This window comes from Podarcis erhardii (genome assembly GCF_964252035.2).
Source record: "Podarcis erhardii genome assembly, chromosome: 6".
In the NCBI taxonomy this organism is placed as follows: domain Eukaryota; kingdom Metazoa; phylum Chordata; class Lepidosauria; order Squamata; family Lacertidae; genus Podarcis; species Podarcis erhardii.
The window spans coordinates 63,100,502-63,126,837 of record NC_138510.1 but is presented as its reverse complement, the minus strand read 5'-3'; the positions used below and the strand labels follow the sequence as shown (position 1 = coordinate 63,126,837).

At 40.6% G+C, this 26,336-nt stretch overlaps 2 protein-coding genes and 1 long non-coding RNA gene across 5 annotated transcripts in view; 1 reads left to right on the top strand and 2 right to left on the bottom strand.

Annotated features, from left to right (window-relative positions):
- The window catches only part of DNAJC6 (DnaJ heat shock protein family (Hsp40) member C6), a 51,674-nt gene extending 41,865 nt beyond the window's left edge, over window positions 1-9,809 (bottom strand). Inside the window, exon 1 of the mRNA XM_081867146.1 lies at window positions 9,542-9,809. The gene's annotated coding sequence lies outside the window, so the exon portion shown is untranslated. The remainder of the gene's footprint in view (window positions 1-9,541) is intronic.
- The window catches only part of LOC309344659, a 135,506-nt gene that overhangs the window by 44,026 nt on the left and 65,144 nt on the right, over window positions 1-26,336 (top strand). The gene's annotated exons all lie outside the window — the stretch shown is intronic.
- The window catches only part of AK4 (adenylate kinase 4), a 35,358-nt gene continuing 25,987 nt past the window's right edge, over window positions 16,966-26,336 (bottom strand). For all 3 annotated transcript variants that reach the window (XM_081867273.1, XM_081867274.1, XM_081867275.1), the window contains exons 6-7: window positions 21,450-25,516; window positions 16,966-19,517 (exon numbers count right to left, since the gene is read on the bottom strand). In XM_081867273.1, coding sequence (XP_081723399.1) covers window positions 25,402-25,516 — 115 coding nt within the window. In that variant the 3' untranslated portion in view covers window positions 16,966-19,517; window positions 21,450-25,401. The remainder of the gene's footprint in view (window positions 19,518-21,449; window positions 25,517-26,336) is intronic.

Genomic DNA, 26,336 nt, shown 5'->3' with positions numbered 1-26,336 from the left:
GAACATTAACAAAAGCTGGGTCAACATGGAGGCAGATTAATGATGATCAGCCAGCAGAACTGTGACACACAAAAACATCAAAGAGCAACTGGTCACCATGCCCAAAGTCACTAGGTTTAGGATGACCTTAATGATTCATCTGTTATTATAGCAAATCAAAAGAAGAGCAATTATTTGAAGAAAAGAAAGAGCTGTTGGACTCCAAATTGCCTGGGAGCTGTACCCTGTCATTGAGAAGCTTTTACTCTTCCTTTGGCCCACAAAAATCCCAGAGCCTGAGCCTGGCCATAATTATTCCATGATGTAAGAAAGCAACACATATCTTTTTTTCAGCCAACATAGAAAAACAATCATAGGCAATATATATTTTATGAAATAGAGTGTCAGAAGTTTTTTTTTGCGTTCTCATGCTTATATTGTCCTAGCTTCATTAACCCAGATAGAGGCTAGGTTCTCCTCTCATTGGGTACAGTGATACAGAAGGACTATAGAACAAGGGTAGAGTGGCAGTGAAATTGAGTGATTTCAGTGCAAATTCTTTAGAATCCCAATTAATCCTTTCTGGGCTCCTGAACAAATCCTGTCAGCCAGGCTATAGCACACAAGTACAATGAAGATGATTAGCTTATTAGAATGGATTAACATTTACAGATTGATCGTATCATACAAAAAGATGCTCCTCTGTTGCTCCTCCGCATAAGTTTGTTTATAAAATTGTGTTTCTAAACGCTATGTAAGTTGCTGAACCAGTATAATATTCATACATATTGTTAGAATAGTCTATAGCAAACGCAAAAAAAGGTTTAGAAATGGACGATATTCTTACCAATATCTACACATTTCAGAGATCTATACAGTGGTCTGTGAACATGGAAAAAGCTTTCTGCTATGTCCCAGCTTCAATCCATGCAAATTCTTCAGCACAAGATGCTGCTGCACTTTCATCTATGTGCAGAATGCTAAATGTTTGCAAGAGAATGCAACCAAGAACTACTGAGATAATTTGGATAAATGTAATGCTTTCTTTTATGCCTGCAGCTCACCAAAGTACATCAAGATGTGTATTCATTACTAGTGCTTATATTCATTACTAGGACTTCCACCCAGTGGCCTGTTAGTGATTGCATTTAGACTTCTATAAATTAAATCTGTGTATATTGTTATGCTCTCTCTGCTTGTCTGAGCTGTGATAAGCTCCAGAGGTTTGTGTTTGCCTTTCAAATGAAGGATTACTGGAGGTTTATTGGATTTTGTAATATTTGCATTTATTTACAAATACACAGGTTGAACATAGGTGAACTTAAAATATTCCAACTGACAGCCAAAGTGCACTGCTGCCACATTGGATCTCCAGAAAGAGGTAGCTGGCACCCCCAAAACACTGTTATGTAAAATGAAATTTGTTTGTTGCCACCTAGATTAGGAGTGCATAACTGGATCTGGCTGGTGAGCTAGAACCTTCCTACCCTTGTGGGACCACCTATCTGTCAATCACCTGACATTATTATGATGTCAGGTAACAAGTTTAAAGGGGCTGGCTCTGTGCACCAACCAGCTGATTAGTGAGCAGAGATATCCCTTCTGAAGTCCACTCATAAGCACTTTGTATTGAAACCACCCCATCCCAATGGGTAACTTCTTAATGCAATCAAGCCCAGTGGGGCTTCTCGTCAATGGCAGTTGAGAAGCATACCTTCTGAAACATACAGCTGATGGAAGTTCCAAGCCACCTCCTTTTGCTGTCCAGCAAACTATTTATTCAGTCCCTCAAAAATGTCAAGACTTTCTTTACAAACTCTTCCTCTAACATTACTGGCATCCTGTCTAGTTTTGCTTGCCTTGTGTTTTTCTTCATTGACTCACCAAATAAAGCAGCCTTTCCCTTTTTATTGATTATTCTCCCAAGGCTTTCATTTCAGCAGTAGTTATCAAGCAATTTCAGTCTGTATGTCATTCTCTTGTTCCTTTCCTCATCCAAGAGAATGAATGTGATTTCATAAAGAATGTATGAAGTGGGAGGGCAGGTGGAAAGAGGCTGGGAGGCAATCAATGAATTCTTCCACAATTATTCAATGGAACAATGTCTGTTTCACTGTTGAATTGTCAAGGTGTTTGAGAAGATTGTGCAAGTGGCAGACCTTTCATAGAAATGAATGAAAGGCATTAAACTTTCCAAGAGCAGTTGCCACAAAGTGTTGCTTTACAGAGGGTTTCCAGTGCCCAAATGTTTTTAAGCAACTTTTAAAGTGAGTCAGGGTCAATATGGCTGCTTACCCCTATGCACTGTGGCTTTTGATGAGAAGAAATAGATATGAAAAGACAGCACCAACATAGTTTAAAAAGATGGGTGGGAACATTAACAAAGCTAAACATTTTCCCCACTCCATCAGTAGGCAAACCACCCTTTTTAGAACACTTTGAGGAGCTGGATGTGAAGAAGCAGCTCCTAGACTATCCACTTGCTCATGAGGAGTACAACCAGTAATCAGCCATGATGGGCTACAGGTGGATAAGGCTGGTGCTGACAATACAGGCTGCAAGCCTCCAGACATCTACTGATAATATATAAGCCTCAAGAGGGAGTCAGAAGGAAGAATGAAAGCTTCTAAATGGGTTGTTTAGTGAGCAGTCATGCTTATATGTTTCTGAAGAAGCTACATGACATTGCAAGCACTTGGATGTTCTTTTGTGCTTTCCACTGCATTTCCCCTCTCACTTTTCCATACCCACCAACATTTCTCCGATAAAAAATAGGGACATCCTATTTGATAATAATAGTAATAATAATAATATTTATACTGTGCCCAACTAACTGGGTTGCCCCAGCCACTCTGGGCAGCTTCCAACCTATAAAAAAGCATAACAAAAAACATTAAATGTTTTTAAAAACCCTTCTCTATACAGGGTAGCCTTCAGATGTATTCTAAAGCTTGTATTGTTACTTATCTCCTTGGCTCGGGGGTCACATAGTGGCAAAAAAGAAACACAATATGAAGATTGAAGCAGTATGGTGATCAAAGGAAAGGAGCAAAGCTTTTAGGGGGGAAATGGGGTCCCAAGTGCTCCAGCCATTTTTTCCACTCTTCCCCCACCCCAACCCCCAGGACTTTCTTTCTCCAGTCTGCTAACACACAAAAATGGGGAGGGGGCCTTTCCCTGACCATACATGAGAGATGTGTGTTTTAACTAGCTATCCAAATGCCCATTGGACAAATAACTTTTAATTTGGACTGAGAGAGCTTGAGATCATTTTTACTAGCACGCTCGCTCTTTCTTTTCTTAGATCTTTCTAGTATTGCAGAATAGAGTCAGTTTATTTGCAACCAATGGATAATGCACTGGGGTGGGGTGGGGATCCTGGCCTTGGGGCATACAGAGTATACGGGAGACCCTAAAGGGGGAAAGGAGAGACAGAGAGAGAGACCCCCTCAAGGAGCCTTTCCCGCCTGCTCATGGGCAGCTTACTGGGCACCGACATGCCACATGCCCAACATCTCGGACAGGTCTAGGTAGCAGCCTTGAATCCATCGGTGGATGATGAGCCCAGGCTAGCACCATAGAAAAAAGGTAAAGAGTGATCCTCGTGCGGACACTTCCTGGCTCTGCTGGCAGAGCAAGTCTTTGTACCGAGAACAGGCGTGTCTATAGAGATAGGAAAAAGTAGAGTGATACTCGCGCACACACTTCCTGGCTCTGTTTGCAAAAAAATAAAAAATAAATTTTTTTTTGCGCCGATAGCCGCCACCAGCTCTGGCAGGGAAAGCGAGACATTCACGGATCCAGTCAGAATTCGGAATGGGATTCTGCAATCCGTGATGTCCCGCTAAAATAGGGACACTTGGAGGATCTGATCTATTCTGCTGTGAAGACAAGATGAAAATAATTCATTCAGCAATCCTTATCTTCCTTCAGCACGCCTTTAACTCCCATATCACTTCCTCCCTATACTACTCCTTCTCCTTCTCCTACTGCTAATATATTTAAATATTTTGTTGGCAGTGATTGTCTTTATGTTTTTAGCAATGTGCTCCTAAAATTTTATGTAATTTTAGCATCCCTTATTGTCTGCTTGCATTTCTTTTGCCAAATTTCTGTTCCTTTCTGTTCTCACATGGACAAAACTTCCATTTTTAGGAAACCTTATTGTCTCTAATAGCTTCCTTTACTCTGCTTGTATACTGGCATATTCTTGGCCTTGGTGATACCTTTTCTGATCTGCAGTATGCATGGCAGTTCTAATTTTGTGTTTTTAAACAACTCCCAAGCATTTCAGGGAGATTTGACCCCCTTGGCTTTGCCTGTTAGCTTCCTTTTTACCAATCTCTTCATTTTGGGGTGGTTTCCTGTTTTGAAGTAGATGTGACCATATTGAGTTTTCTTAGCAATTTGCATGTATATTTAACATAATAGCTTTATGGCCACTGCTCTCAATTGGTTCGACAACACTTACATCTCATTACAGTGGTACCTCGGGTTAAGTACTTAATTCGTTCCAGAGGTCCGTTCTTAACCTGAAACTGTTCTTAACCTGAAGCACCACTTTAGCTATTGGGGCCTCCCACTGCCGCCGTGCCACCGGAGCACGATTTCTGTTCTCATCCCAAAGCAAAGTTCTTAACCCGAGGTACTATTTCTGGGTTAGCGGAGTCTGTAACCTGAAGCCTATGTAACCCGAGGTACCACTGTATATCAATGCTGTCCTCTGAGACCAAGCACACCAGTTTGCCTATTTTGGCTCAGTAAAGAAAGGAGTTCAGAACACTCATTCCACAGCACCCTGCCTTTTACCATCCAAAATATTTATCTCCTAGCTAGATTCACTTTCAAACTGGAGCCTGGCTGATGAAAATGTGATATTGGAGGAATGACTTGTTAGAAGTAAGCCTTGCAGTAGTGGTGGCGATGGGAGGGTGGGCAAGATTGCATAGTCCTGAAACATGCATTTTAGAATTGGGCGCACACAAATGATTGTGGTGGACCCACACTACCATTAGTTTGTCCTTATGAATAATATTTGAAATGATTATTAGTATTCTTTTTAGCATGACCTACCATGTCCTAAGATCTGTCCTTGGGTGGTGTGGGGTTTACTGCAGCTTGTGCTTCTCCCGCTTTATTCAGATAATGTTGAGAAGATCTGGGCCCCATAGGTGGTGCTCATAATAAAAACCAGTGTGGTATAGTGGCTGGAGTGCTAACCTAGAACCTTGGAGACTAGAGTTCAAATCCCCAATCAGCCATGAAGCTCACTGGGCGACCTTGGGCCAGTCACTCAGCTTAACCTACCTCATAGGGTTTTGTTTTTGTTTTGTTTTGTTTTGTTTTGTTTTGTTTTGTTTTGTTTTGTTTTGTTTTGTTTTGTTTTGTTTTGTTTTGTTTTGTTTTGTTTTGTTTTGTTTTGTTTTGTTTTGTTTTGTTTTTAAAGGGTCAAGTAGCAGGTGTTGAGGAAAGGTCTGTATCTGAGAGCATGGAGAACTGTTTCCAGTTAGGGTAAACAGATATTTGATTAGATGTGAGATGCCAGAGAATACAAGATTTTGCTGCAAAACCAGTCATCAGACTAGTGCAAACAGGCCACAGACCTGCAGTTTAGTTCTTTAGATCTACGACTCTTTCTGAGGGTTGGTTCAACCATTATACTTAGGAGGTCAACTGAGGGCTTGCTATTGATTGATTGATTGATTGATTGATTGCTGTAACAGTGCAAAGCTGCTTGGAGCAGCTTTAAGGTATCGTGCCTTAAGTAAAAACACTTTGAAAATTCTGCAGGAAGTGTGTAACTGTATGTACAAATGGGCAATGTATGTATGGAAAGTGGCATATACATAGTACTGGTATGTGCCTTATGCCACTTGTGGGGCATAATAACTGGGTACATGGTATCCTGTGCCATTCTGAAATAGCCATCAGTACATGGGATCAGTCATCTTGTTGTTCATAAAATGCACTTTGTACATACCATTACATGGGAAGTGGCATGCAGTAACTTTCTGTACTATTTTTATAGTGTTTAAAGTACACGGTAGAGGTGCAATGGGATGAAATAAGTGTTGAAATAAGTGTTAAAATAAGAAAAAACAACACAAAGGAGAGAGTAGGCCTTGGTTCACCTTATAAGTACTCTGCATGTGTATGTGTTCTGTGAATGTTTTAAATACCTTTTTAAAGGATTTCTCCAGAGTTAACCTTTAAAAAACCACACAAGGATGGGGTAGGACGTACTTTAAAATGTCCATGTGTAGTACTAGGATAAGTGCAACTGTTGCCGCATCTGCACTATACATTTAAAGGAGTGTCATACCAGCTTAAGCAGTTGTGTCTTCCTCCAAAGGATCCTGGGAAGTCTAGTTAGCTAAGGACACTGAGTGTTCTTAGGAGATCCTTATTCCCCTCAAAGATTGTTAAACCACTCTGGAAATTGTTGCTGTGTGAGGCAACTAGAAGCAATGACATAGCTGTCAACTTTTCCCTTTTCTTGCGAGGAATCCTATTCTGAATAAGGGAATTTCCCTTAAAAAAGGGGGAAAGTTGACAGTTATGAGCAATGATTTTAAAACTATAAAAAATTAAAATGATCTGTAGTAAAACACTGTGTAAAACACAATATAAAATAGCAGTCAACAATTAACAGAAGCTGCCCCATCAAAATACAAAATACTAAAACTTTTTTTTGACAGTGACAGTTTCTATTATTTGGCTGCGCTAAAGAATTACAGAACTATGCTCAACTTGCAGAAAATGCAATGTAGCTTCAGGCACTGACAATGTAGTCCTATGCATGTTTACTCAGAAGTAAGTCCTGCTATGTTGAGTCGAGCTCAGAGTCCTGAGTAAGTATACTCTGCAGCCTGAGCTAGGATCTTCTATGTAGCCAGTCCAATTACTGGTTAACAAAGCACATCATGCATCTTGCACTGTGTGGCCAAAGTGCAGCAATAATAATTAAAAAGAGCACCAAGTCAGAGGTATCTTTAAAACAAGGGATGAGTTTACGTAATGCAGCCAGATGGCTTGAGAATGTGAGTCATAGAATCCAGGGAAAGTGCCCCTTTGACACTAACAAGCCAAATGAGTCATATTCTGAGATGGGGGAGAAACTTGACTCAGATCACATTTAAAGGCAAATCTAGTGAATTTGTGAAACAAAATAGCCATGGTTCAAAAATTCACACTTCTCAGAGTTTTGCAATGTACTTGTTTGCCAAGTGATGTGTAAATTTTTTTCCCCCATATACTGAGGACAAGTGTGCATAAAATGCATATATTAGTAAAAAAATGAACATTTTTTTTAATTGGGGGAAATAGCTTTGCAACAATCTGTATTGGGCAAAATGGAAAACAGTACAAAGTGCATATTAGGGGGACTTAAAAAAAACACTTGCAAACTATTGAGAACTAAAGTTTGGAAAACTGAAAGAAATAAAAAAATGACAAATTTGTCTATCCCTAGTCATGTACCAATGAGGAGACTGGCCCTAATCACAGGAATGTTTTCTTTGTATCCCTAAATAATCTCTCAGGGCACATGTTTATACATTCAGCAGAATCAAGTTGAAAAGATTTCCTGGGCTGTACAACAATAGGAGCGGGAGCACATTATATATTTCCCTTCATGTATTTCCCTTCATGTACAAAGCTAGCATGTAAGGGAGAATTAAGTCTCGAAACCTAGGAGCGTTCACCCTGGTACACCATTTTTCTGTATGTGCTGGGCAGCTTTATTTCTTAGTATAGGGGCTTTTGAATGTGCAAGTCCTCTGGCAGTGTGAAGTAGTACAGTCCCAGAAAAGCTTTACTGTTTGATTCAGCTAAAGGCACCAACTATTCTTCACCTTTTAATCCAAATGCTAATGTAATATTATGCAATATGCAATTCTCGTACAAAGGTATTTACACCTTGAAAGTAGAAGGTGAAGAAGTGAATATATACTGCAGCTTCTATATTATTCAATTGATAAGATGGTTTAATGTGTGCACATATGACTGGCTTACTATTCATTCAAAATAGTCTCTACAGATCTCCTTCATACGATTACCTCTTCTGTAATATATAATATCCTAGTCTATAGATTTTGTGCTGCATGGGAAAATCCATGATGTTGTTTTTAACATGCCTGACTCTGCAACAACTCTAACTCCACTCTGAGTGGGAAACAGTGTATATAGACTTGAGGCCTAGGCTTTCTTTCCTACTCTGAGGATTAATCTGCAGCTGGGTAAAAGCCGTATGCAGAACAGATTAGGTCAGTCAGCAATTAAATGAGAGTGCTTATACTACCGTTGACATGCAGTAAAAAAACCAAACACACACAACCATGAGTTTCAAGGGCAAAAAAACCACCATGGTTTCTCCTTAAAGGTTAAAGAATTTCATAAATGCTGCACATATGAGCTTTGGGTTTCTTGGATCAGAAGGAAACAGATGCTGTCACAGCTGGCTAAATATAGTGCACCCCTGCATTGTCTTCAGGCTGCTATTGGTAGCATCTAAATTACATGAGCCGATAGAAAGAGGCTGTACCTCTCAGATGAAGCTGCGACTGAAATAAACAGCTCTTTCCCTCAAGGAGCATTGGAAGATGGAGGCCTCATCCCAAATTCGGCATCTGAATCTATACTGCTCACATTGATTTTTGCTAAATTGAAAGGACATTTGTATATAAATCAGAAACATGATAGGAAAGGCCAAACACTTCAGTGCAAAATTGTGGAATAAACCTACCTATAGCATCGAATAGTGGCAGTAATGTCACATCACTGTCTCAGCAACATTGTGACAAGCACACAGTTCAACCAATCTCCCTTCACTCCTTTGGGCAGCCTTAGTTTTGATAATTCAGATTTCAAAGCAGAAATAATGTGACATAAATGTGAGGTGATTTGTAATGTAGATTTAAAAGTATTTTCCCCTAAAGGAGAAAATTATGTTCAGTTTTGCAATATCACTCTGATACAATTATGAAGGTCAAGTATCCTCAAATACTGGATACTTTTCATACACACACTGAAAGGAAGTAGAGGTCTGTTTATTTACTGTAGACCACAAGCTTCCATAAATATTTTAATGGGGAGACATCCCATTTCTTTTTGCTATTATCAATATTATCAGATAACATAACATCAAACATTAGGACTGCAATCCTGTATACAATGACCTGGGAATCAGTCCCATTGAGCTCAGTAAGGCTTGCTTCTGAGTAGACATGACTAGGGTTGCACTGTAAATATATACATTGGTATTTGAATAAAGCCTTGGTAATACAGTCATACTGTAAGACATACTGCATTCACAGCTATGAACTAACGAATTTGGCATTCTAATTTGTGCTTCAAATAAGAAGGAGATTTCATACAAAGTCTATCCCTTAGCATATTATATAACTGCATTTATTTTTAAACATGGCTTGTTTGCATTCAAGATGCACGATGCAGTTTTAAAATGGTTACTCAGCAGAATAGACTGTAAATAGTACCACATAAATGACTCAAGCATCATATGTTTATAACACTGTACATGTTTCTAGTTATAGGTTTTCCTTACCTTTATTTTCAGATTCTTTCATCCTCCCTTCCCTCTCCTTGCTGCAGCTCAGCAGGAAAAAAAACCCTCAGCTGATTTCTGAAACGCTGACTTTTGATTTGTCATTCACAGCCAGTCATAGGTCACGAAGGCTACGTTCCTCAGTCCGAGGCAGTGATGTGGTGATAATTTGTATGAAAACGGTGTATAATGCTGGGTTATAGTTTGGATTATACAAAATCAGAGGAAGGATGAGGATGCAAGAAGACATAGCATATTTTATAAAATCTGGCATGGAACAGAGGATCTGGAGCCAAATGTTTTTCCTCATTTCATTTCTACAGGCAATGTTTGTTCATTATTTTTTTTAAAAAGATCCAGATCTTTCTGTTACTTTTTTCCAGCAAGAAACAGGATGAAGGAAAAACAGCTAAAAGGTGTTCTTTGTGAAGCTAATGTTCACAATTCACATGTTATGCTAGATCCTAGCATGAAACCTAGAATCTGTGCGGCTTAGAAAATTGGATAGTTAATTTCCACATTTAGCTATTTTTGTCTTGAGAATTCATTCCAGAGTTTATCAGAATGCAGTTTCTGCCTTGTAATAAATACCCAAATTATATATAAAAAAAATGAAATAAACATATATAAAGTATACTGAGAGGAGAATAAATTATACTGACCTGTGTCATATAAATCTGTAAGTGGCTTTGATGTTTTATAGACTGTAAAGTATGAGATTGTTTATAAAATTCCATTCTTCCTGCCATGGTATAACCTTACTAAAAAAAAAAACAAAAAAACATGCCTGCACCTAACTGTTTATTTCCATGGAGCAATTTCTTCTGGACCTCTGTTTTAGAACCAGCTCCAACTTAGCATTGATTGGTCTGCAGCTATTAACAAAAATAATGATGGACAGGCACCATTTTTCACTGTGAAAAAAGTGAGTTCACTCTGTTTTCTTCATTGCAGCTGCTTCTCTCTCATAGGGCAATCCTATATGTGTGTACTCAGAAATAAGTCCTAGTAGGTTACTCCCATTTAAGTGTATGTTTATAAATGCAGCCCTATTGTCTTATAAATTATTCTGGATTGGTGAAATTAACTGGACCAGATAAAATCATAGAATTGTATACTTGGAAGGGACCACGAGGATCATCTAGTCCAACTCCCGGCAATGTAGGAATCTCAACACATGGTATCCCATCCAATTTGAAACCATGCTGGACCCTGCTTAGCTTTGCAAGTGTGCTTGCAATTTTATTGTTACACCAAGCTTCTGGTCTAGTCAATTTGTAGTTGAGGTTTAGCAACTTTTCCTCTTTTTAAAGGGCTTGCTATATCTTGTTTTACACCTATTCTTTCACATACAGAAGTCTTTTAAAACAGTCTCAAAGTTGTGCCAGATACAGAAATTAGGATTTAAGTGTTGTATATACCCAACCCATAAATCAAATATACTCAGACCTTCAGCTAGCTAGATGCTGGGATAGAGTTGGAGGACTCTTAGTGAACAGTCCTAGAGAGGAATATTCAAGGCCTTGGAGCTTTCCTGCTGGGTGGGGAACTGCCTCTCAAATCTTGTTCTAAGTGCAATTGTCCCATTTAGACTTTTCTTTTTCTCCTGCATTCTGCTCAAGTACTCTGTGTTTGCTTCTCCTCTTGACCACCTAGCATTTTCATGAATACATCACAAGCAGCCTGCCACTGCATGCATATTTCTGCAATATATAGCATGCTGTTACATGCCAGAGATACTATCAAATAGCTGCCAGTCATAGTCACACTAAAATGTAAACATGCCTATATATTTTTAAGCTACATTTATATCCCACCTTTCTTATAAGGACCTCAAGGCAGCATATGTTGTTGTTCTCAAGTGAGCGTTGTTGATTTGAATTACAGTTTTTTCCCAGCCTTAGTCCAGTAACTATTACACCACACTGGCTCTCACTAGCTTAGATCACATTAATGTGGACTAGTGTCAGTCTTTACCATTCAGAGACTTTAGTGCTACAAAAATCCAGACCTTGCTGCAAAACCATGCCAAATTGGGCAGGATTCAACTAAGTTGTTGCATGCGTGGAACAAGGTCTACTCATGCAATGGATTTTCAAAAAGAAATGGGATAATAAATAGCAACCCATCACAAAGGTTAAAATGGATTTGTTTTGAGCTGTTTTGAGCTGTTGAGTTTGTTTGTTTGTTTTGAGCTGTTTGAGAGCCAGTGTGGTGTAGTGGTTAAGAGCGGTGAACCGGGTTCGATTCCCTGCTCCTCCACATGCAGCTGCTGGGTAACCTTGGGCTAGCCACACTTCTCTGAAGTCTCTCAGCCCCACTCACCTCACAGAGTGTTTGTTGTGGGGGAGGAAGGGAAAAAGAAGTTGTTAGCCGCTTTGAGACTCCTTAGGGTAGTGATAAAGTGGGATATAAAATCCAAACACTTCTTCTTCTCTTCTTCTGTGACAGGTTTACTTGCCCACATCAAAATCCTGCCCCTTTAATAATAATAATAATAAAAGACCAAAAGACTTGCATTAAAGGCACTTGTACCTGTAGAGATTGTACTACTCTTCTGTTCTTCTGGGGGGAAAGGCAAATATTCTGTTGGTCTGAGAAAAGTTTTTTAAAAACCACAAGGGAAATGTAGGATGACATGCAATAGATGATAGCATTGTGTGGATGCCCCATAAAAAGTGAATAAGTTAAGCATAACATTATATATCCCATGTACTATATAATCATTAACATACATAATGTGTTTCAGAGCACAAGAGGACAGATCCCTCCCTGAGGAGCTTATACAGGAATAATGTAAAATCATTGCATATTTTACACAGGTCTACACTCATTATAAAAAATGTATGACTAGTAACACAGATGTCATGTGTTGCTGTCCCAACCAAGCATACAAATGACTTCGTGAATCACATGTTGCAATTTTTTTTGAAAGACAAAGACCAATGTAATATAATGTTGATATAGACCTTGGCTTCCCCTGCTGAGCCATAAGAAAAAGAAAATGGGTTGTAAATTTTTAGACATAATTTATTCATGGTCATTAAATTAAATGAGTCTACTCAGAGTAGGAAAAATGTTGGATGCAATCCAATAGGTTTGTTGTGGTTTGAGGACCCGATCCCCGCAAAGTGGAATGAATACACAAGGACACGTGATATAAGGTTAATGGGCAAGAAAAGGCCACAACTTTATTGATTACAGCAAGTGAAAAGGTATTGGCTTAGGCATTGGATTACGTCAGCTGACTCCACCCCCTCAGAGAGGGGTGAGTCTATAACAAGGGGGGGGGGTTATTCACCAGTAGGTTGAATGCTGTTGATGCTAATCCAACTATAGGCTCTCCCCTGATGTCACCGACCGCCAGATTCCTTTAACGGAATACCCAAAAATTGAAGGCATAGGCGATGGCCACACCTAGCCCTTTGACACACCACAACACATTATTCCAATGCCTAACCTACCCACCAATACCACAAAAGTTGTGACAATTGCTACGAGGTAGGCGAAAAAACCAAAAAGCCTAATGCCAAATGGAAAAATTCCTACCAGGCCCCCCAGACAACCAGAGCGACCAACCTAAGGTCCATAGCAAAGCCAAAAAAAACTAAGACCCTGAGCTCAAAGGGAGTGGAGGGTGGGTGACTCGCGACGGGACGACGAAGAGTGAGGCCAAGGAGGGGCTGGCGCCCCAGCATTTAGGCTGCCGTACACGCCCCCTCGAAGGCACCTGGTTGGGTGCCTGCCGATGGGCGTGGGCGTCAGCCAGGTGAGTGGGAGGCAGGGGGCAACGCCCCCTGCTGGAGGCGGAGCTCGGCTCCCGCCCACAACCACTCCCCTCTCTTCCAGGAGGAGAGTCTTTCTTATGACAGGTGATCTACTGATAGATATTTTATGGTGGATTGGCATGGATTTCTGTCCTCTAATCATTTAGTGACAACACTAATTTGTCCTGGCTGACCTTCTTTCTGTTGACTACTTATCTTTCCATCTCAGTGTTCTTCACTTGTAAAATAAGAGTAATAGTTGGTTTCCTTTGACTGGTCTTTTTGCAGCTCAGTTGGCCTGTTGTAGAGCTTTGTGTTAGCATTCCTGATCTGTATTAAAAACTCAGGTGAATATTTGTCCTTGAACTTGCAGCTTATCCCAGGGAATGTGTTATGGGATGCACAAGATTATCGACACCACCCAAGCCCCAATTTTGCATCCAACTCTGTATGCAGATTCTTCTTGCACTGCTTTGCACCTTACTTCAGTTGGTGAATGTGGGGTTATAGTAAAACACAGTCCATTCCACAAGCCTGAAGTCCACCCCTATGCAAGGGGTGCTTGCTACTTAATTACCCTACAAGAAAACTGGATGGGATGATGCATCTGTGGCCCAGATTTTATTGATCTTTATTTCACTCATTTTCATCAAGGAGGCATAGATGCCCCTCTCATATTCTAACAAGGCAGTGAGAGTCTGGGTTAAGTCTATGTGCCTAACCTAGATCAATCCATGACTTGGAGAGGATTTGAGCTGAAGTCTCCTTAGTTAGTCTAACACTGTCCCCTGCAGCATATTGGCTCTTGGCTCTGTAAGAGACATATATTGGGTTACTCTGAAGTCAGAGGGAATTTTAATAAAACATGTTGGAGGCTACAGTAAATGCCTCTATGGATCTCATGCGAAAGGCAATGCATATAGGCTACATTATCTGAGCCTTTTGGACACAGAACAATACGATAGAAGGGTAGAATGGCCATCTAGCATGCAAAGTTAGTTCCCTTTAATACACATATTATTATGTTGTGGGGCCTCCTAAATAGAGCCTGATCTAGATAGAGCCCCAGTGTAACAGAGTTCTTCATTCTAAATGTCTAAGCCCACAAACAAAATCCGATTTATGTAATAGCTCTGCAGAAATGTCTTTCCTCTAATCTATCACTTAGAACAAATATAATCCTCTTGTTAAATGCGGGTTTCCAGCACTTTATTTTTATTCCAGTTTTCCTCATAGTTGCATCCATGACTGTAATGTATATTTAAACAGAGCAAAAAAAAATAAAAATCAGCTAATTAAAGTTGTGCTGTTGGGCACATGATTTAGGACACAGGGCAGAATCCAACACTGCAAGAGTGCAACAGAATGCTTTCCTCTCCTCTCAGCAAAGGGTCCCCCCTCAACCTCCTGGAGCAGATTTTCAGGGTATGTAGGAGCTACAGAAGAGAACAGTGGAAGGTGAAGTTCTGTTGCAAGAGAAGTCAGTTCCACTTATGCATGAACCAATTTTGATTCAACCAGCAATAAATAGTGGTCAAAGCTTAGCATTTTGCATAGGACTGGGAAGGAGGAGATTGGACATTAATTCAATCCAGAGAGAAGGGAGAGGATTGTCCTACTCAGATTTCTAGCAACAATTGCCACCTCCAATGGCTTATCGTGTAGGGCATGGAGAAGCAAGCAGGAAATGCAAGACCCAGCACTGGAACTGGGGTAATTTCCCCGCTCATCTTACCTTAGTGGTAGAGCCCATGATTTGCATGCAAATCAGTCCAGGCTTCAGGCCCTTGCATCTCCAGTGAGGATTAGAGAAAGCTTTTGACCGAAATGCTAAAGAGCTGGTGGTGAACATAGACCAGGGTGAACAAATGGCAGATTGGGATCTACTGGTAGAACTGTGGGTGATTTGCAGTAGATAGCAAGAGTTCAATTCCCAACTATTTAATAACAGCAAGAGCAAAACCATTCCACCTAAATAAGGCTGCCGAAATGAAGAAAGCTAACCAGAAGTGGTCTTGATACGAAAGGACTAAGAGCTCAGTTCAGTTTTGGGACTGAAAACAAATTTCTAAGCCCAGAATATGCTCAGGGGTGGCCTGCTGGTTAATTCTAATGGTGTGCTGTTTGCATGTGGCTCTGGGTTGGTTCATCTTTGAATTCTAGTCAAAAACAAAGAAGATCTCACAAGCTTGAAAATCACCTATTTGTGGTCAAAACTCTGTAAATTCCCTGCTTCACTGCTTTCTCTCACTCAAACACTCAAAGTGCAGATTGTGGTTCGAGGACCCGACCCCCGCGAAGTGAAATGAAGACACAGGGACACGTGATATAAGGTTAATGGGCTAGAAAAGGCCACAACTTTATTGATTACAGCAATGAAAAGGTATTGGCTTAGGCATTGGATCGCGAAACAAGTGGGTTTATTCACCAGGGGTTCATCACCTGTTGATGCTAATCCAACTATAGGCTCACCCCTGATGTCACCGAGGGTCGTGCCATGGCCTCCCGCCAAGCAGGCTTCGGACGGAATACACGACCGCCAGATTCCTTTAACGGAATACCCCTAGAAATTGAAGGCATAGGCGATGGCCACACCTAGCACTTCGACACACCACAGCACATTATTCCAATGGCTAACCTACCCACCAATACCACAAAAAGTTGTGACGATTGCTACAAGGTAGGTGAAAAAACCAAAAAGCCTAATGCCAAATGGAAAAACTCCTACCAGGCCCCCCGGGCAACTGGGGCAACCAACCTAAGGTCCATAGCAAGGCCAATGATCTAAGCCCTAACTCAAAGGGAGTGGAGGTTGGGTGACTCGCACAGGACGACGAAGAGAAATGAGGCCGGGAAGAGGCTGGCGCTGCAGCATAAAGGCTGCTGGACACGCCCCCCATGGCACCTGGTTGGACGGCCACTGGGGGGGGGCGTGAGTGCCAGCCAGGTGAGCTGGAGGCAGGGGGCAACGCCCCCTGCTAGGAGCGGTGTTCGGGCTCCCGCCCACAACCACTCCCCTCTCTTTCAGGGAGGAGAGTCTTTATCTCATTAGCTCACATCTCTTAAGTAATTTATGGTGCTATACACCACATGGGGGGGATGTAAGCTACATGTTTGTTTTTAACATATGCATAGTCAATCAATTGCTTATGAAGATGCTAGACTTGCATACAATGAAGTCTCCTTCTAGGTGAAAAGAGATGAAGCCAACAAAGAATAGCAAGCCTGGTGCTGCAAGCCCCCTCCTCCACCCTCTAGAGCAGTTGTAGGGAACCTTTGGCCCTCCAGTTGTTGTTGAACTACAACTAAAATCATCCCTGCCATGCTTACTGAGGCTGCTTATCATGTGTGTGTGGAAATGGAACATCACATCACATTATGTTACTGCATACCACAGGAAAAACAGAAGTATGAACTCAACTCAGGATTGCTATTTTTGGCAGAAGTCCTGTGTTCTTTGTTCTGCTTATTTCCTCCCTTGCAGCACTATGCATGAAGGTAACAGTTTATTTTAACCTACCAAATACCACAAATTTAGAAAACTTGGATCTTCCCTTTCATAGTATAGAGAGGTGGAATCATCTTTATAATTTACAGAATTGGGTTTCACCAACAAATGTAGGTAATGGAATGAAACACATCTGAGAAGATGCAGAATAAGTTCAAAATAACTTTATTTACAAATATCAAATGGTTATACAGCTGTAGGATTTTCTTGGGGGGAGGGGGAGAGACTATCCAAAACAAAACAAAAAAACCCACCTCCCTCAATTACAGTACATACAAATACTGTTCCCTAGAACAACTAAGTACAGAACTCCCTCCCAACATACTGTCATTAGTACAAAACAGAACCATAAATTTAGAAAATACATCAGATTCACAGTAAAGTGCCAACATCATGAGGTGAAAATTGTGGTGCATTACAGAAGACTGTGATTCTGAGGAAAAGCTAAAAACCAAAGCAATAGAGAACATAGTATCTGGGTAGCTTCTAAATGGAGCGCTTTTGAAAGTACTCAGAGCAGCAACGATAATGTATTTTGACCCTGGAATAATTTATACAAATTCTATAAAATTCACCTAGAAATATATTTTAATAATTAGACCACTCTTGCTTTGAATATGAGATTAATGAGTAGGTAAAGTGAATCCATCACTTTGAACAAGTCAAATTTCTCAGAGCTGTTACATCCGAGTCAAAAGAGCACGCCCAAGCTCCTTTATCTCCACACACTTGGCTCCCCCAGTTTCACATTTCCAGCTCTACCCTGGCTTATTTATAAAGGACTCGAAAATAAACCTTACTTAAAATTAAAAAAGCACAAACTGAGCTTTGCCAAAGGGATTTACAACCTTGAAATAAAAACAAAGAATAACAGAAGTGGGTGGATTCTTTGTTATCTTTCTGCAATTCTTTCCCATCACTCTAAAGCCAAACAACATTTGTTAAATACATAGTTACAGTCTGGAAGCAGCCCAAGTCTCACACTCAATATATTCTGCTCACATAGGCCAGTTGCTCTTAATGCATAGATATACAAGCAGGTAAGAAAAGTTGGGGTACTGAGCAAGTAACTTCAACCATATTGTATTAAAATCCAATGTTGTGGATGAGAGGAAGACAGAGTGCAAGATTCCTTGGCCAGTTTGGGGTTCCCTTCTTTCACTGCAGCCCCAAATGATAAGGCCCAGAATGTTTGGTCAGTCCCCACCCCCCTGCACAACTCTTTGGCGAGGACTTTTGTTGGGTCTACAGGGGAGAGCAGGTGAAAGAAGGGGATCCATTGCACAAACATGACTTCTGCTTCTGCAATCCTGGAGACAGCCCATGGTGAAGAAAAACATGATAAAAATATAGAACTCAGTCAAGACATGAAACAAACCCATATATGTCTTCTCCCACCTGCCACAGGCTGAACAAAGAAGCCCCCTAGAAGGCAGCCATACCTTCCTGCCCCCTTGAAACTAGAGTGCTTTGAGTTTCAGTGAATGAAGGTATCTCCCAATGTCCCTCCCATCACTTAAGACACTTTCAGGAGATGGTTTCCTAAAAGAAGCTTCTCCTTGGAAGCCAGGGGAGGAGAGGGCACTTGGTGACCCATCTCCCTGCTTATTCTAGATATTGCTTTTTGTATAAAAATGAAGATCTAATAAAAACTATCTAATAAAAACTATCACTGGTGTCCAATTCTTTGTGTAAACATACATTTGTCACACATTTAATTATGTGCACCACATGTAAAATCACTTTTTTTAAAAAAAAATAACATTATGACAATTCATGGACATCTGAGCCTTCTCTATATAATTGATGGCCTCATGTATACCTGGCCCACTCAGAAGTAGTCACAGTGAGAGGTAATGGATTTTTTGTTAAACTCTTTGGATTCTTTGTTATTAGCTTAAAATGTGCTCATCATTGTAGCCAATTACAGGGATACGTAAACCCTCTGCATTCTTTCTGGAAACTCCCTGCATTAGATGTTATAGAGTTGCAGTGCTGGAGTCCTCAGTACATAGAATCAAAAACTGTAGAGCTGGAAGGGACCCTGAGGATTGTCTAGTCCAACCCCCTGCAAGACAGGAATGTGCAGCTGTCCCTTATGGGGATCGAACTTGCAACCTTGGTGTTATCAGCACCACATGAGCCATCTCAGGAGACAGTTGACCTTCAGAAGACCTTTAGTCTTTCTAAAGCACAAATATAGTAGTTGAGTCATCTACATTGAATGTCCAGATTGTCTTGATAAAAGTGCAACAAAGAAAAAAGCAGCAATGCTAGAGTCTAGTTCCTGGGATGCATCTTTGTATACGGAATGCTTTTTTGGGTACCGGCAGAGCCAGATAACAGCTTGCCATTCCCTGTCACTTTGCTCTACAACAGTGCAGCCTGAAAAACTCAGGCTGCATTCAGATAGCATGCTCCTCCTTCTCAAAAGGAAATACTTATCATGGACAGAGCCTTGTCCGTTAGGATGTGGATGTTCAGGAAAAAGTGCTTATCCACACTTTACATCCAAGTGTAGAGAAGAGAACTTAGAACCACCAACATTTCCACTGCACTAAAGGGGGATTTAGGGGAGCATAACTAGTTTGGTCTCACTGGGTGCTGCAGCTATGAATTAGAGTGGAGCAAGAGAAGCAAGGGGTGCCAAATTTTTGTGTCACACAGGGTGCCACTGAAATTTGAGACCCCCCAGGGACTTCTGGGTTGGTGCCACAGCCGAATGGCGGATTCCCTCTGAGCTCCGGAGGGAATCTGCTCGACAGGGGTTGGGTCCTGCCGCGCCGGCGATGTAGGGACCCTCAAAAACCACGGGCGCGGAAGCCCGTGGACCTGGTGACTCGGCGGGCACCGTTTGTGTCCCCCCTGACCCGCGAAGGAGCCTTTAAAAAGGCTGCGGAGCGGGGGACGGGGAGCGGCGCGGTGCTGTGAGTCTTCTGCTTCCCCTGCCGAGTGAAGCCACATGCCATTCGACGGAGAGTGCTGACTTCTTCTTCTGAAAATTTGGACTAAAACTTAAAAACAACAACCCGTGAGTAATTTGGAAATTGGACTAACAATTTTCTTGGATTCGGCATGAGCGGGGGAGGTGCAAAAAGGAAGTCCGTCTCCCCCCCATTGTATACAATTTAAAGCAAGGATTTGACAACTAAGGTCAAGAGAAGAGCCTTCTCTTTACTGGATAAAAGTTATTAATTCCACGGATTGATAGCATAAGTAATTGTGCTGGAGCTAATTTTTTGAGTTAAAGTGCCACCCATCCCGGGACTGGGAGTGAGCCTGCTGAGGAGACATAGAAGATTTTGACAGCTGTCAAATTAGCTGTCAAAGTTGGAAAAAATAGAGAACTTTGTTTCTGATGTTCTTGCCGGCTACATTAGATACAATATAGTTATAAGTTGTTGAAAATAAAGAAGAATTGAAACAAATTAACTTGACTTTTGGGTTGGAAGTGAAAGGAATATTGAACAACCAGAATCCCTCTAGAGGGGTTCAGGGACATTACAAGAATGGAAATAGGTCGGAAAATACTAGCTGACCTGGACGAGGTTGCTTTTCTCTTGGGAAAGTTGTGTAAGTTGCAAGAGCAAGGTCATGTTTTGTCTACAAGTGCCACAACTTCGAAGCCAACAGCAAATGAATCTACTGAGTTGGAAAAGAACTTGATGTACAAAACCCAGGCAGCTGAACAAGAAAAGAAATTTGAGAAAATTGAGGAAGTGGAGAAAGGGATATACGCTGAACAGGAGGAGCAGGAAAGAGGGGCTGCAATGCTGCAGAAAGCAAAGGAGAGCCGGAGGCCTGTCAAGATGGATATAAAAGAAAATAAGGACTGGATGAGGGAAATTTGGTTTGAATTTAAAAATGAGGAATGGAAAGATCTCCTTTTGTGGGGATCTGAAGATCTATGGACTATAAATTTGATCAAGGTGGAAGTTGGAGCCTTTGGGTTATTTGGACTTAAAAGAATTAAGAAACAAGATTTGAGCTCCACCTTTAACCATGGAGGTCTGGCTGGAAGGAACATGGACATTATAGGGATAGTGCCCCTCCGAGACGGTGTTAAATATAAAGGACTTCCAAAGAAACCGGCAGAGAGAGACTGAGAGAGAGTTAAGGGCCTTAGACATGAGGTCGCCAGGCTGATAGTAGACGGACTAATGGACAATGGCCTGGGGATCGAAACCAGGGAAGGGAGGGTGGGAGTTTGGAAATCCGAAGGGTGTCTGATTCTTTCTACTATTCTTTTTTTTTCCTACTCTTATGTTGTCATTAGTATAAAAATGGGGAATTTGTGGAAGGGAAACTGGGTCGACCCTAGAAAAAGTGTGTAAGCATATATGATTGATGTATATAAGTTAAAAGTTGATATATAAACTGAATTAAATATAACAACAAATTAAGGTTAAAAACTTAGGGACAAGAACTTGTTGAACAAATACTTGGACATGGAATACAAGAAGGGGAGGCGAGGGGAAGTTCTGGAAAAAAGTTACTGAAAATATGGATTGTAAAGGTTGAATCTTTTTTTTCCTCTTTTCTCTTTTTTTATTACTTTTTGCTTTTTGTACTATTTGAAAATCTAATAAATATTATTTTAAAAAAAATGAAATTTGAGACCCCCAAGGTTCACCATGGTTAAGACATTGTGAAGTATTATACCTATGCTGCCAGGGCTTAGTGGGTTCAAACAGTTATGCACACAGCTATTGGGTAGAACAAACTCTAATATAGGTGTAAGATGGCATTAAGCTGTAGTCTTGCACTGCTGATGTTAAAATGTTATTTCATTTAGTTTGGCAGTTAATGCAGTAGCCCATTCTCAAATACTATAAAGCTTCTTGTATAATACGCTAGCCAGTGGGGAGGGGGGGAGCTTAAACAACATAATTTTATCATCAAACTAGCATAGGTCTCTTAGTGGTGGGGACTATAAAGCATAATTCAGAATAATTTCTCCCCTAAATACATTCCCCCCACATTTTATATAAAATAAGGCAACTTGAGGACACACAGATCAAGTTATAGTTCCTGTCAAATATTACGCATCAAAATTACAGTATTTGCTTCCAGTTTAGGAAAGCTGCTATATGAACTCTGGTTATAGAAAAAATACACAAAAATGGGTATGCACACACACATACACGTTTCTATACATTTATTAATTATGGGAAACTCCCAGGTTTTTTGTTTCGTCCATTTAAAGAGAAACTAGTTTTTGATTCTGGGGTGGAGATGGGTAATACCTGCAGGACTTCTCAGTCTGGTCCACTGGCCTTTCCCCAGCAGTGTTTCCCCCACTCCTGAGCTATAATCTCTGACCAGCTGAACAAGGCATGGGGCGAGTGCAGGGGGGGAAAGTTCAACCACAGCCAGTGCTGCTGACTGGAGATTAAGCTCAGGAGCAGGAAAGATGGGGCATGGTTGAGACCACTGCTGATCTGCCCATGAACGGACAAATATTTCTTTGCCATGTGGTACAAAAGGAAGTCTGCTTTACTTCAATGCTGTGTAGCATGAAAACAATCTGTTCACGGAAAAGTATCACACTCTTTCTCCATGGAGAGCAGCCTACATTTTTGTGCATTAATAGGAGACACCCACCCACTTTAACCAATAACCTTTGACTATTTCATATACTACAGCAGGGGTATCCAACATGGTACCCTCCAGATGTTTAGCTACAACTCCCATCAGCCCCAGAGAGCCTTGTCGATGGTGAGGGATGATGGGGGTTGGAGTGCAGCAAACTCTGGAGGGCACCACATTGGCTATGCCTGTACTACAGGAAAGGAAATAGAAAAGTGGAGACAAAGTTAAGTTGCACTTACATCCTATTGATTTCAGTGGGATGCAAGTTACTTATCACTAACATATCACACTGAATTCAGCAGGTCTTAAGTGCAAGTTATTTTGCTCTGGAGCCAATCCAACATGCAGGAAAGTGAAGAGAAAAGTTAAAGCACATTTGATTTGATTTGTTTAATCTGCAACAGTAGCTTTAAGACTGGTCTGGAGAACTCTGGCATTCCTTGCTACAGGTTCTACAGTGAGGAGATCTATAATGGCAGACCGGCTTTCCCATCACTACTGATCTGATTAAATGTGCTCTCTGAGGGAGTGTGTTGGAAATATTCTAGGGTACCATCTCCATTTTGCATGGATCAACACCAAGAACCATGAATTATGGCTGGCCCATGCATGTACTGCAAGAGCCAAATCATAAGCTAAAATATAACCTAGAATCCTATGTTATGTTCAGGGAGTCCTGGAATTTTTTAGAAGTAACAGCCATGCAGAAGCTGGTTCTTTGAGGAAAGAAAGTTTTGAAACAATTGCTCTGGAAAAATCAAGTGTTTTTGTTGAGCTTTTGGTCTAAAATTATTTGGTAGCAATCTGTTCAATGTTCAAGTCAGCTTAGCATACTTAGCAACACATTTCAAGAGCAACATTCCAAATGGCCAGCTATCAAGGAATACATGCATAGTAGACCATTTTGCTTCCATTCAGACCTGAGTGCTTACTTACCTTCATTTTCATTCAGATTCTAGTGAATGATGCAAAGAAGCGTTCAGAGAAAAGTACATTGGAACTAATAGATGAGATCTTAAGAGTTATGTGGACAAAGACAGACCACTTAGAGGAAAGGGAAAATTGGTTCAAAACAGGCCAAACTCACACAGGAAAGAAATGACTTCAGTTAAAGACAGGTGGTTAAAACACACAGAGAGAGACCAACTGAAGTAAAGCTATGTACACATTACCATTGAATCTGGCTCTGGTTTGCTCCCACCAACTGGGTTTGAAGCCATGCATACATGTCATTGGCCACAACCCACATCTATCCTGTAGTTTCTTGAGAAATACAGCTGTTTGATGTGTTCCCTTCAAACCAGCTTCCATCCAATTTGAAAACTCCACTCACATCCACTATGCAATTAAGCTAAGCTGTGTACATTTGAGATAGCCATTGCACATGCATAATGACCATGCACACACAATGACCACTTTATAAATAGGAGCTGGTAGCGGGGTTGCAGGCATGGAAAAACTAAACAGGAAACGTGCATTGGGTAGGATATTCCTGTACCCTTTCTAGCGTGTACAGCAACATGCAAATGCAACTTCAAATGCAGTGGGAGAGAACAACCTCACTGTATTTTAACACGGCTAAAGTGTACATAGCCTAAGTCTTTGGTCCAGTACATAACTTTTTTTCCTTTTGCACATGTGAGCCTTCACAACTGATTGTCCTTATATGAACAAGCCTAATAATCAAACCATTGATATATATTGGCAACAGTTTCCACATTTGTGACAGTGTTTTTCCTAGACTGTGTGGTCATGAAAATTTGTCGCTTACTGTCCTGGTTCACATGTCACAATAAACCACAGTTAAACTAAAGGGCTTAAACATTTAATGTGAACACACAGTACGCTAGTGCATACTGCCAAAATTACAGGCATTTCACTCTTCCCCTGCTTTTGCCACTGCCCAGGAAAAAAGCAATGATCTGGCTTGCCATTACATCTGAACCTAGGTTTATGGTTTGTTTCTGTCCAAATCACAAGCCGTAACCAAGATTTGCTCTTGGTTTCTTGATTGTGATTTGTTTATGGGAGGAAACAACAAGTCTCTGGTATGGACAAAACCAGCAGTAAAAGTGCATGCCATTTCAATGGTTAAACTATGACTTAATGTGACTTGCAAACAAGTGACTTGTGAAGCAGCTCAATATAATAGTGATCATCTGGACAGGTCATTATGTTAAATCATATCATCACTTGTCTGGGAGATAATTTGGGACAATTTTAAATGTGATAAAAAGAGAGCAGAAGCTCATTGGCAGTTAGTAACAGGCTGTAACACTGTATAATATTAAGGCTATAATAATACTATCCAAGTTGTGCAACTTTTCTTGATAAAAAAATAGACCACCTTTATATCCTAGTATACAGGATGGCTTAAATCCACACCACTGAATTACAAACTAGTTCCATAAACATTACAGCAGCATTTTTATTATATATATTCTTCAATGTTGGTATTTTCTGCAAACCAACATGTTTTAAAACAACCATAATTTCCATTCCCCATTAATTGATACTCGAACACATTTTTTGTTATTTGAACTATATAATGCATATATGCTCCACAGTGCTTGTTGCACTGCAGGTACATTTAGAGAAGTGTTTGTTTTTAAATTGCTGTGGAGTGTTAGATCAAGGAAAACAATTCCAAACATTCATGAAATGGCACACTGAATATGCAGAAGAACTAGCTGTGGCTAGATGGAACAGACAACAGGCTCTGTAAGCCTCCTAAGGTATATCTGTCTCTGCATAACAATTTAGGATTCCTTGGAAGTCCATGCACAAGTACTTAATACGCTGAGGACTAGGATTCCATATAGCATTTTCAGAGATGTTCTTAGCTATCACTATATTTCTGCAGCTATTCTCCAGCAAAACCAGGGAGACAGCTGATATATATATATATATAGGCAGAGCACAGATACAGGACACCACAAACTTAATAGAAAATCAACTCTGGTTATATTAACTCTTGCTCGTTTTGGAAATGCTTAGTTTGCTTCTTTGGCCTGGAGTGGAGGAATTTTGCTGGACACCAGAGAATACACATAAGGCCATATTTTGTTGGTCTCTGTCCCAGAGAATGAGTGTAGGATTCCTCTGTTTCTGAAATAAAGAAATAAAAAAAAATGTAAATGAAGAATCTTTACAAACCAACCAACCCTGGTATTGCAAGTTTAGTTACGATGCAATTATTATCTTATGATAGAGTGCTGATTCATATTCCCTTTTTTAGTGTGTATACTTGTATTCATACTTGTGCTGTATTCATACTTGTGACCAAGGAAGGCAATGTGTGAAATATTCCACAAGCCATGGGCACCGACAGAATAAAAGAGAAATGAAGGACTGTTATATATAAATGGCATGTTATTTCCCACATGGAAGAGCCTTGTGTGTTTGGATTTTGTGTGTTTGTCTAAACCTCTGGAGTGGATTTGCAGATTAGAACAGGTTGCAAAAAATATGTGTGTGGATGCACAGTACCTGTACTTCCACTTTCCATCACACTTGCGCGAGTGGCAAAACCCAGAAGTAACCCTTTCCAGTACTTCTGGGTCACCGCGGGACATAATCTGAAAGAATGTAACATGAAGCGGACGTAACCAGAGGTATGACAGTATAAGGTAGTATGTGTGTGTAAAATATACATATGTGTGTGAGAGAGAGAGAGAGGGGGGGGGAATGCCTGGCGTGCTCTGGTCCATGGGGTCACGAAGAGTCGGACATGACTAAGCGACTAAACAACAACAACAACAAATATATATATATAGCCACTCATGCATGCTCCAAGTTCCAAAGCTTACACTCTCTGATTTTATCCCTTTTATTTTAAGAGTGGTGATCACCTTCCCAAACCAAAAATTTTGGTTTCCTAAATGATATGGAGACAAGATATCTCATTCCAAAGTTTAATCTAGATGCC